At 48.0% G+C, this 12818-nt stretch overlaps 1 protein-coding gene across 1 annotated transcript in view; it reads right to left on the bottom strand.

The window, feature by feature from the left end:
* The window catches only part of CTSB (cathepsin B), a 31934-nt gene that overhangs the window by 6089 nt on the left and 13027 nt on the right, over positions 1-12818 (bottom strand). The window contains exons 2-7 of the mRNA XM_053248395.1: positions 9297-9448; positions 5074-5159; positions 3413-3527; positions 2398-2516; positions 1697-1782; positions 343-489 (exon numbers count right to left, since the gene is read on the bottom strand). Of these exons, the coding sequence (XP_053104370.1) occupies positions 343-489; positions 1697-1782; positions 2398-2516; positions 3413-3527; positions 5074-5159; positions 9297-9422 (679 nt within the window). The 5' untranslated portion in view covers positions 9423-9448. The remainder of the gene's footprint in view (positions 1-342; positions 490-1696; positions 1783-2397; positions 2517-3412; positions 3528-5073; positions 5160-9296; positions 9449-12818) is intronic.

The following is a 12818-nucleotide window of genomic DNA, read 5'->3' as shown; positions in this document are numbered from 1 at the left end:
AGGTTAGCAGGCCAGCTTCAACTTCCCATTGTGCCAATGCTTTCCTGCTGGACTCCTCTCACCCCTTTGCAGATCAGAATGGAATACCGAGATGTTTCCTTCGGATGCCCTTCAAGCCTCTCCTTAACCACAGTCCCTGTGGTTAAAAGGCATGCTCCCTTTTTGAGGCTGGTTTGCGGCAAAGGAGCACCCAGTTTGCCATGTGAGAAGCGAATGAGTCTTTGTAAGCTGTGTTGTCATTCCAAGGTCAGATACAAGATTCAAATACCGCCCCTCCCCACCGCATTAAGGCCTGCAGGCCTATTGCAAGCTTGGACTATCTGTCCCAAGGTTATGCATTACCATAGTGTTTGTCTCGTGGATATGTGGGGGAGTAGCCTGCTTCACACCGTTTCGTACAGTCAGGGGTTTCTCCATGTTCACCAGTGCAGGGGGGGCGGCTTCCTTTGGTGTGGTGCTCACAGGGTTCGATGGAATAGGGTCTGCAGCCTGCGGAGTAGGAATCAGAAGGGGAGGGTCAGAAACTGATGCCGTCCAGGAAGAGCACTTTTGTGGGGCAATGAGCCCAAAATGGCACCAAGGAACATTCGATCAAGAAGCATTCAGTCAGAATCAGCTATGCACTTCTACATCATTTAAAATGATGGCTTTTTAAAAAGACCCTCCAGACACACGTTTTCTGTGGCTGTCACATTCTAGGGAATTCTTTGCCACAGGATGTGACGATGGCCGCTAGCTTGGATGGCTTTAAAAAGGGGGCTTAGACAAATTCATGGGAGACAGGTCTATCAATAGGCTATAGGTTGCCTCCAGACTCAAAGCCTCCGAGTACCAGTGGCAGGGGAGTAACAACAGGAGAAAGGGCAGGCCCTCAGCTCTTGCCTGTGGGTTTCCCAGAGGCATCTGGTGGGCCACTATGTGAAACAGGATGCTGGGCTAGATGGGCCTCCTTGGGCCTGATCCAGCAGGGCTGTTATGTTATTAAAATTTCAATATTTAATTTTTAATCTGTTTTTACATGTGCTGTATTTTAAGTTATGAACACCGCCTAGAGATAAATATTCACTGCCTGATATATTTATAATGGCCAAGAATCGTGTTCTAGTGCCATTTCTGGAAGGGAACAGCAGCACGGAAGGTAGGAGTATGTCTACTCTAGACATCTTGGGGAATAAGGATGCTGCAATAGTTACCCAGGGGGCACCAATCACCACTTCCTAGCAACCATTACTGCAGTGCCTTTCACCACCAGAAGGCTACACTGCAGTGCTGTGGAGGCTGATCGTCCCAGCCCTTCTGTATCTGGAAGAGTGAAAGAGCTGGAGAGGGAGGTTTCTACATGGATGTCTGTAGAAGATGCAGATTAAGGGACTCCACCACCACCCCCCCCCCCCCACACCCCAGCCCCTGGGCAAAACTGCCACCAGGTAAGAGCTTTGCTGCTCTATCAGGCTTTGGTGGAAACCGACTAGGCATCAATCCCAGATCACTGATTTAATCTGTAACGGCTGCTATTCGCCATTTTATTGTATTGCAGAGTTCCCCATCTGTGTATCGTCGTTTTGCTTTTCAACCCCTTTGTATGCCGCTCCCGTGTGCTTCTTAGCAGAAAAGCAGTGAAACCTTGAACACAAGTCAAGAGGAAGGTGAAAGAGTGCTGTGCAGGGCATTCACCCCCCAGCCAGTGACTACTCACCAATATGTGAGTCATAAAGCCCGCCAGTTACCAGACCCTTCTCAGTCCAGAATTTCCATGCTCCTGAAGGATAGCCTCCATTGCATCTGTAGTGTACACAAATTATTATTAACAACTTCACTTTTTTTTAGGTTCTTGTCTTTTTCCAGAAGGAGAGAACCTACAAAACTTGGAAGCCACAACACAGGAAACAGCTTTATACCAAGCCAGCCCCTTGGTCCATTTAATCCAGTTTTGCTCAACTTCGGCCCTCCAGCAGATGCTGGCCTAAAACTCCCATAATTACTGGCCACTGTGGCTGGGGATTATGGGAGCTGTAGTCCAAACAGCTGGGGAGGCCTAAATTAAGCAGGCCCGATTTAACCCCATATTGCCCAACTGGCAGCAGCCTCCCAGGGGTGTCTCCTAGTGTGGATGCTCTTCCACGGAGCCATCACCCCACTCCTCCAGAGGGCTACATCGGCTGCACAGAGGCAGAGCCCTTGATGTGGTCAGGGATTGCCACTCACATCGTTCACAACAAAGCAGCCAACAAGTCACTTAAAGAGTTCTGTCCACAAAGAAGTTATAAATCCTTCCTCAACCACGCCAAGCTTCTTAATGTGTGTAGGTGGTCGTCAGAAACACTTAAGTGAATTTCCTCAACAGTTTCACCCCATTCAGGAGCCCAGGTTGCTCTTCTGTAGGGTCCGGTTACTCACCCCATCCCACACTCCAAGCCACAGCAGGACAGCAGGTCTTCGGCCGAGATCTCCACGCTCACCCTGCCATTGGTGTGGATACAAGTCCGGTCTGACATCGCTTCCACGGCACCAAAAGCCTACAGAACAATCCTGAAATTAAGTTCTTGCTTCACCCCTAAGACATTTCTATTCCATCTTTTCAGAGAGGGGTAGGCAAACTTGGCCCAAAATTGTGGTGGGGATGATGAAAGTTGTAATTCAACTGCTGGAGGAGTTTTAACAACTACAACATTTAACCAAGATTGGTTACAGCAAGCACCTGAGCCATTCTGGAAGGGCGGGATAGAAATTGAATAAATAAATAAAATTAAAGTTCCCCTTATTTGGTGGACAGCAGCTGCCAATTCCACATGCCAGAGTTCTCAATCTCAGGTCTTCAGAAGATTGGGTTGGGAGTCCCAACATCCCCAGCCACAAAGGCCAATGTCATCCGATCATAAGAACAGCCCTGCTGGATTGGGCCAAATGCCCATCTAGTCCAGAATCCTGTTTCATCTGGGGACCAACGTTGAGAAGGCCACGACAGGGTCAGCAACCTATGGCTTGGGTGCCAAGAGTGGCATGTGAAATTGTTTGCGTTGCACTCACACTGCTAGCCCAATTAGCAGCATTCAGCTTCAGGGCTGGTTTTCAGGGGCTGCATGCTGGAAATTGGGGGCAGGAACGATCCGGTCATTATGTCTTACCAGCACGTGACTCCCAAGTAAATAAAGACTTGACCCTCCACTTCTCAGTGGTTGCTGACCTCTGCACCAGTGCATACCGACTGCATGAATAAACAGTATGCATAATAAGGCCGTTCTTCATGATGGGAATGAGGCTCCAACCAAAGCAAGAGCAATACTTGATGAGGTTGCATCAGAGACAGCATTTACAAATAGGCTCTGTCAGGTCAGATTCACCACTTCCCTCCCCTAACATTCATCTTCAGATTCCCCGCTTCCCCCAGCTCATCTTCAGAAGATCGCCATACCCAGCAGGAGCCACAAGAACCCTGGTCTCGGATTTCGCCAATCGTTGGGCAGTTGGGCCACTGCTTCCGCGAGTCAAAGCTGTCTGGCAGGTCCAGGTCGCCTGCGAACTCAACCCTTTCAAGAAAGGGGAGATAGATACACACAAAAGCAGATTCAGGTTAAGTGCATTCTTGCTTCTCTCCAGCCCCTTGCACAAACACACCCATTTAGCAGCCACACCAAGACAAGGTGATATTCTCCTGCATCTACACCCTTGTTGAAGCATCCCTCCGCTTCGTGAAGAAAGTCCGGAAGATGACAGATTTCTTGGTGCTTGCCCATCACTCCATAATCTACCTCCCCAGGAAACCCGCCAGGCTTGCTCTATGAAGTTTTAGAAAGATGGGCAAGCAGGACCCCGGCAATCTTGAACTGCTTAAAGCACGCCTTGACCAGGCTCTTTTTTGGCTCTAGGACAGTTGCTCCCAAACCTTTCCTTTATGAGGACCACTGTCAAATACCTTTGCAGACCACCACCATGTAAGCAAGCCACTTTAAACGTAGTTGATGGCCGATAGAGAACACATACACCAAGGGGTATTAAAGACACAGCTCTTTCTGGTAATTATGCTCCTGGTACTTGTCATGATACATTTACCTGCAGCAGGCTTACTAGTGGGGATATAAATATAAATATAATCAACAGGTTGAGAACCACTGCTCTTGAACTCCAAGAAGCTCCAGCATTAAGAAGCCAGCCTGCCCTCTACTCCATGGGGGCGGGGGCGGGGTGTAGACTCCCCACTTTATTTGCTCAATCCTTTTCCTGGTGGTGTTCAGCTGGCTGAGACAGGAAGTGGACAAATGTGCCAGGAAGAGGGGAGCACGTGTCCACTCCCCACCTTGTTGGCTCACTCCTCTCCCTGGTCGTGTCCATCTCTCACCTGGCCCAGGCAGTACACCACTTTCCATGCACCATGGTGAGCAGGCACCTGGGAATCATCAGGCCCTGGGTTCTTCGCTAAATTTACTCCAGTTATTACATGCTTACTCTGCCCTCCCTCCAAGAAGCTAAAGGCAGCATACACCAGTTTTCCCTTCTTCACAACCGCCCTGTGAGGTAACTTAGGCTGACCAGGCCAAGTCACCCAGTGAGTTCCATGGCCGAGTGGGGATTCGAACTCGGGCCTTCCCAGGCTTATTTCAGCACTCCAGACATGACACCACACTCACTCTCCATTTGCACTAGCTGAATCCAGTAGCCATAACCAGCTGCACTTAGTGCCTGATGTTTGCCTGTGTTCTGGGAAATGGTGACTGACGTGAGCAGTTTACAGGCAGTCATGTCGGGTTGCTGGGACAACTTTTGTAAAGGCAACTAGAACAGCAATAACCTGTGTTTTGACAAGGAGGCACGCACTTTTATTGCAGGCACGCACAGAACAGTGCCTGTGATATCACTCACACACCACAGTCTGAGAGCCCAATCATTTGGGGAAAAGTAAGAAACCATTTTCCTGCAATTGATGTCTGCCCTTCCCATCTCAGGTTGTATACTCATTTTTTCTAGCAACTTTAAGTACTAATAAAGAAGATCGCCTGAGATCAAGAAGCCACTGTTTGCAGAGGCCCAAAATCACACCACACACGTGCAGCAAATACAGAAGCAGAAAGACCTCACCTTGATGGCAGTTTGGGGCCATGCAAATATGTGCCACACAGCTTTTTCACATAGCTGATGTCTGCATTGTTGAAGTTGTAGCCAGCCTTTGAGAAAGGAAGAAGCCATTTTTAAGCACCCTCAGAATGTCCAGACTAACAGCTCTAATGATCTCTGTTGCCCTTTGTGGAGGGACGAAGTCTACAATTCTCATTTTGTAAATAAGCCCTTTTAAATGAATTTTAACAAAAATGAATGGCATTGATAGTCTTATTTACAAAAAGGTTTTAGGAATATGTATAAAATGCTGCCAAGTCTCTGTTAGAAAAAAGCTGGCAGGGTCAGAAGTTCATGGCTTCTGCTCAAGCAAGATTTCAGTGGACTGAATTAATTTTGGAGGTAAGGGAGATTTAATTTAATTGGTTGCATTTTGAAAAATGGAGGGAACTCAAGTTGTACTCTAATGATGTTTAAAAAATCATTAGAGAAAAGTGTGTGCATGAGATATATATATGTGTATGTGTTGTATACACACACACACACACACACACACACACACACACACACACACACACACACACATATATATGGCTTCTTTACTAGAGTCTGATGTCCAGAGATGTTCCCTGCAGGGATTATCCCCAAACGCAGGGAATTCTAGCTTCAAAAATCAGAGAAAAGGGAATCCCACCTAAAAAAAATGGTGTACAGGAAAATATTCAGGTGATTCAGGTGTTTCCTTTCCAGTTGTTTCTTATCTAACTAGGAGAAGATAATTTCTCTCCTTTTAAGCAATTACATCTAGACGCAATACTGTTGCGTACTACTTTCACTTTAATTTCCAAACTCGTGAGGCATGAGTAGGCATCATATGATTACATATCCATATTTGCATTTGCTGCAATACTTTCCATGTGGAAGAAGAACAGACTTACATGAACAGGAGGATACAAAAGTACAGTAAGCTAGAATTTCTCTGTAAAATCAGATTTAAATACCAATATAATTTTCTCTCTCTTTTTTTAAACTTTACTACGATTATGTCTAGGAATGTGAAGTACTGTTGTGTATTCCTAAACTGCACACATACACTGCTTCTTAAATAAATATATCTTATTTTGAAATAGAGTATATATAATTCTGCTAATCTTCTATCTATATATTTAATTATCTAAGGCATACTCATGGCTAATCCCGTGTGTGGCAGCTCTTGCGAGAGTTCATGAGCAGAAGCACCTGATTGGGCAGTGGGGATTCCATATGTAGATGGGGAGGAGAAGCCTGTGAGAGCAGAAGCACCATGGTGATTCCATATGCAGATAGGGAGGAGGAGCTTGCGATGGTTAAGGACAGTTGGAATACAACTGTTACAGGTTGGAAGATGCTCTTGATTGTAGAGGAGAGGAATCTATGTATATGAAAGGATCGTGGGCAGGGGTCTGCAAAGAGGGGTCGTGAGGGAGGAAAGAGCCTCTTCAGGGGAAGGAGGCTGCCACTGTGTGAATTGGATGAGGAAACAAGATGAACAAGATCTGTTAACTCAGGAAGGGAGAGAGAAAGAAATAAGGGAGGGGAAGAGCGAGTGGAGGTGAGAGAAGAGAAAGAAGGGAGGGAAAGGGACGGGCCAAGCCTTCCAGCGGCCTGAGGGGAATGAGTGGCCATGGAGGCAGCAAAGAAGGGACCAGTCAACCGCTGTTTGGGGCTGCCGAGGCCATTGGCGGAGGGAGGCAGGAAGGCAAGGGATGGGCCCAGGCCTGTCAGCGGCCTGAGGGGAACGAGCGGCCATGGCGCTCATGGCAGTAAGGAGCGGCCCGGTCAACCACTGCTGCTCCTGTGGGGAGGCCTCTAGGGATAGGGGGCTGCAGCTTGGCCAATAGGTGCCAGCAACACTACAGCCGTGACCAAGAGGGGTGAGGGCGATGGAAGCAATGGGATGGAGGAGGAGGAGGAGTGTGGTGAGGGTGGAGAGATCTCTGAGGTGAGGGGGCTGTGAGTGAGGGGGGCTCTGGGGTGAGGGGAGCAATCATGTATGAGTGTGCAGATGCTCTGCGCGGGTTAAGCTAGAGTGCATATAATTCTGCTCGTGCTATGGGATGATGGCAAGTATGTGGCCTTTTGCGGAGTAAAAATCACCTACACACAAAGAAATAATTGATCAATTTCCTGTCTATTGCGTCTGTGTCTGTGTTAGCCCAGGCTGAGAGCATCAGTGCTGTGGCTGTAACAAGAGCTGAAATCACAGAAGAACCAGGCCGGACGGAACCCCAAGCCTGTGACCAGGATGAGAGACTGCAGAAGGAGAAGCCAGAGTTGCTAAAGGTGTTCATCAAGGACTCTTAAGTTATATGGCTCAGTCAGAGTCAGATTGGTGGATGCATTTTTGGCCACATTTTGTTTGTGCCCTATTCTCTTTTGGTTGGTGGTTTTGTTTTTATACACTAAACTTGTGAAGCAACTTTCAAGTAGTGAACCAATTGCCAAGTAAAATTTCTTGTTTATAGGGGGAAAATGTCGCTTCTGTTTACTCCACCCCACACCTATAGGCCTTACCACTCTACCAAGGTTTGTTTTTGCAACCAGAGTTTTAAAGGCTCTTGTGGTAGACTCAGCCCAAAGCCAAGAACTCGACTTGGTGGCAACAGTAAGAGGAATTGATATCACAGGGCTAGTGAGATTGCCAAGGATCCTCCGCATGTGGCATCACACAGACAGGGCAGGCAGCTATTCCTCCACACCAGAGATGCCAGGGGATGGGGCTGTCTGTTGTGCATATAGCATTTCCCAGGTTTGGTCCTTGAGATCTCCAGGTGGGGCTGGCCTCCTGCTGGAAGCCTTGGAGAGCTGTTGCCAGTAGTTGTAGACAATACTGAGCTAGATGGACCAAAGGTCCAACAAAGGTACAAGGCAGCTGGCTATGGAGCTTAAGGGGTCCATCATCAGGAATGTACAAGTAGCACCTAGCTGGCTGAAGTGGTCTCTCCTTTTCCTAAAGATAAGCACTGTGTGGAGGAGCACCAAGAAGATAGCCTAGATGGGCCAAGAAACTTAGAGCAGTAAGACAACAGCCTAGAAAAGCCATGGACCCACAGGAGTACAGAGTCATCCACATTAGTGCTTTTTGCAGAAGATTCACAGGGGTGAACAGATGGAACTGCTGTAGCCAGAGTCCGATCCAGTCCAGCACAGCCATAGCTCTCCAGGGCTTCAAGCAGGGGTCTTTCCCAGCTACACCTGGGAGCTACCAGGGGCTGAACCCAGGACATTCTGCAATCTGCACGCAAAGCATCAAGCTGCAGCCCAGTTAGCAAGTTTATAATTACATGTATACACCACCTAAACCAGTGGTTCCCAACCTGGGTTCCAGCAGATGTTGCTAAACTACAACTCCCATCAACCCCAGCTACAGTTTATTGTGGCTGGGGATGCTGGGAGTTGTAGTTCAGCAAGATCTGAAGGACCCCAGGTTGGGAACCACTGGTCTAAACAACCTACGAAGCCGATTAGAACAAACCAAATGGTTTGAGCTAGGCTTTAATCTCTGTATTCAAATCAAGCTAATTAAAAGTCACCTATTTAATCACCTGGTTAGAAAAGGTGGGCCTTTAAAGTCAGTAGAGAAGGCAAGCCTTGTATATTGGTTGGGAGCACATTCCAGAACTCAGGGGTGACTACAGAAAGTTTTCCTGTACAGTGCTTCCATTCTTTTACACGAGATTTTGAATATTTTATCCTCAAGGTTTTCTGGGCAAGTTTTCGAGGCTATAGTGATCCTCTATATGAGTCCGATTGGATAAATTTGACCTTCCTGTTCATGTCACGAAAACCCCACCATATTGATTTCCTGTCAACTTCAACTCCCAGAGTTGAATATACGGTTAGGGCAGGGTGGGGGGGGAATTGGACACTTGATGTGGTTTAGATGCCATGCAGAAACAAATGCAAGATTTTTGTGTATGTTTTAACTTGTTTTATGTTGTTGTGAACTGCCCAGAGATGATGGTTTGGGGCAGTGTACAAAATGGACAGATAAAATAAAATAAATAAATAAAGTTAGACACTGAAAGGAGCCCACAGAAAAATATAGCACCGGAATGCTTTCAAGCGGGTGTGGGTGTATAGTTAATATTGGGCCAGGGCAAACTCCCCAGGCCAGAAATGGGGCATATGCCAGCTCACGCATCCGGTGGGCAGTCAGCCTGTTTCTCTGCCAAACGCCCCCCCCCCCTGCCCCGCAATCTACTCACCTTCCAGGTAGTGTTGAGCTTGTTGACGTAGTTCACCAAGTCATGAGAAAGAGGAGGGAAGATGGGGACGGTGCGGGCGCTCACCAGAGCTGCCAGGAGACCCAGCACTGCCAGGGACTGCCACATTTTGGAGAGCGGGCCCAAGAGGAGACCTGAGGAGGAGGAGGAGGAGGAGGAGAAGGGAGACTCGTCGTCACACAGTCAGACCAATAAGGAACGCGATGTCCTTCTGTGTCCAAGGACTTTTTGCTTGTAGAATCAATACGATTGATACACTGCAGTCGAGCTAACAGCACACCTATCTCCACTTTCAGGTTAGGAACACAGGAAGCTGCCGTCTACCGAGCCAGACCCTTGGTCCATCTAGCTCAATACTGCCTACTCTGACCGGCAGCAGCTCTCCAAGGTTTCAGGCAGGAGCATCTCCCAGCCCTACCTGGACATGCTTCCAGGGATTGAACCTGGGGCCTTCTGCATGCAAAGGAGGCCCTCTACCACTGAGGGGATAGGGCCCTAGCTAAAGGAAACAGAGCAGCACTCCCATGAAGTCTCCCATCCAAATGCAAACCAGGGCAGACCCTGCTTAGCAAAGGAGACAACTCATGCTCGGCGACAAAGATCAGCTCTCCTCCAAGTTGGGATGCTCGAGTACCTTACACAACATCACTATCTGCAAACAGCCTTCAAACTGCATCCGATTCTCCGACTCCAGAGCGAGTGGCCTTATACCACGTCAGATCGATTCATCTAGCTCAACTCTAACCGGCAGCAGCTCTCCAGTGTTTTCAGTCAGGGGCCATCTCAACCCTACCTGGAGATGCTGCCAGAGACTGAACCTGGGGCCTTCTGCATGCTAAGCTACCACTGTGCTGAGCTGTGGCCCCATCCCACAAAAAGAAGCTGCCTAGTACCAGATCAGCCCAATGGTCCATCTCTCTCAGCACTGTCTACTCTGACTGGCAGCAGCACTGCCAGGTTTCATGCAGGAGTTTTGCCCAGCCTGACCTGGGAAGATGCTGCCAGGGACGGAACCCAGCACCTCCTGCAGAACATGCAGGTCTTCTGTCACTGAGCTGAACCCCATGCCACTTGCCAGTCTGGCGTGACGAGCAATGTGGTATTGGACAGCTGGCAGGAGCAGCCATAACAGGAGCAGAACCTTCTTCCCATCCTGCATCCAAAGACAGAGCACCATCAGGCATCTCAATTGGCAGGCCCACAGAATCCACAGCAGCCACTTGCAAAGAACCGGGCAGGTAAACAGCATCCGGAGATCTGGACCAACCCAGAGTTTTTGGCATTTTGGGAACACAAGAAGCGGCCTTCTACTGAGTCAGGCTACTGGCCCATCGAGCTCAGTATTGTCAACACAGACTAGCAGTGGCTTCTCCAAGGAGTCTCCCTCAGCCTTATCTGGAGATACTGCCAGGGAGGGAACTTGGAACGTCATGCAAGCATGTAGGTGCTCTTCCAAGAGCAGCTCCATCCTCGAGGAGAATATCTTGCAGTGCTCATGTGTAGTCTCTCCCAAGCAAATGCAAACCAGGGCAGACCCTGTTTAGCAAAGAGGACAATTCATGCTTGCGACCACAAGACCAGCTCTCCTCCTTTTAGGTTGTTATTGGAGAAAAAGGAGGAGAGCTGGTCTTGTGGACCAGAAAAAGGACCAGAGAAGAACTCTAGACCTACAACTAGGCTCTTAGCGCACTGCTCGGAAATTCAGCCCAAAAACTATCTGGGACACCCCCTTGGTGTATAAAGGGTACCCAATGTCAAGCAACCACGGTGCACAGTACACACCTCAAGTCTTCCAGTTGAGATAGCCTACAGAAGTGCAGTGAAGCAAGCCAGGGCAAGTCTTAGTCACAGCAATACCACACACATTTTGCACAATGCATGGAAAGATGGAAGAGACAGAAATAAGAGGTATAATAATGCAACTCCTAGTGGGTGGGCAAAGCCAAGAGATTGAGGTTAAACCATTTTAGCAGCATGCACAGTTCACACAAAGCTCTTGCAGAAGGATGTCTCGGGGTGCAGGGACAATTTAGCACCTCCCAGGAAGGACTGTGTTCCGTCCAAGAGGTACTCATCTCTCTAAAGTGGGATTGGGCATTTGACTACATATCGCTCAGGGATTTTAAAATCTTTAACTGCATTAGAACAAAGGAGGAGTTAACCATCCCTTGCTAACCTGACAAGGCGGCACCTTTTGAAGTGGTGGTTCTCTTCTATTTAAGAGGGAGACTGTCCCCTTTGCTGAGCAGGGTCCACCCTGGTTTGCATTTGAAGGGGCAACTACATGCGCTAGCGCTGCAAGATATTCCCTCGGGGATGGGGCTGCTCTGGGAAGAGCACCTGCCAGTCTGTGCAGACCAGGGGTGGGCAAACGTTGCCCCTCCAGCTGTTGAAATAACACCACCACCATCACCCCCAGCTACCAACCGGGAATGATTGGAGTTGTAGCTCAAAAACAGATGGAGGGCAAAGTTTCCCCAGCCCTGGTGTAGACAATCCTGAGCTCAATGGACCAATGGTTTGACTTCCTATGTCAGGCAGCCTCCTCTGTAACCATCTACCCAACCCAGCATAGCATTCCTCCAGTGGCCATTGCTGGCATCTACCTTGTGTTTCTTTTTTATTTATTTTTACTTAACACATTTGTATACTGCCCAAAACTCAAGTCTCTGGGCGGATTGTGAGCCCTTTGGGGAATACCATCTATTCTTCCTTTCCTCTAAGGAAACCACTGAGAACTTTTCTGTGGAAGAGGAACATTACAACAATAAAATAATGCTTGCTATTTACTTGGTTTTTGTAATCACCATAACAGTTACTACAAAACGAGCTTAATATATCAATAGCTCTTTTATTTAATTTTTTAAACACACGTTAGGGGGAGGTTTTTATGAGTGGGATGAGTCACTGAACGGTTCTTGCTTTTGGCTTTCCTCCAGGAACACCAAGGTCAGCTTACACTTACAGAGAGTTCTGCATGGAATGAAGCAAAGCAAACAAACCCGTTTCTCAAAGTCCGTTGCAACGAGGCAATTCAACAGCATCAGTTCAACTATGGTGCGGCCACACCTGGAGTACTGCGTACAATTCTGGTCACCACATCTAGAATAGGACATTGTAGAACTGGAAAAGGTACAGAAAAGGGCAACCAAGATGATCAGGGGCCTAGAGGACCTTTCTTATGAGGCAAGGCTACAACACCTGGGGCTTTTTAGTTTAGAAAAAAGATGACTGCGGGGGAGGCACGACTATAAAATCATGCATGGAGTGGAGAGAGTGGAGAGAGAGAAATTCTTCTTCTCCCATAACACTAGAACCAGGGGTCATCCCATGAAATTTATTGCCAAGAAATTTAGGACCAACAAATGGAAGTACTTCTTCACACAACGCAGAATCAACTTTTGGAATTCTCTGCCACAAGACGTGGTTACAGCCAACAAGCTGGATGGCTTTAAGAAGGGTTTGGATAACTTCATGGAGGAGAGGTCTACCAATGGCTACTAG

Source organism: Hemicordylus capensis, chromosome 1 (assembly GCF_027244095.1).
Source record: "Hemicordylus capensis ecotype Gifberg chromosome 1, rHemCap1.1.pri, whole genome shotgun sequence".
NCBI classification, from domain to species: domain Eukaryota; kingdom Metazoa; phylum Chordata; class Lepidosauria; order Squamata; family Cordylidae; genus Hemicordylus; species Hemicordylus capensis.
The sequence above is the reverse complement of the archived record's forward strand: the minus strand, read 5'-3'. Positions and strand labels throughout refer to the sequence as shown.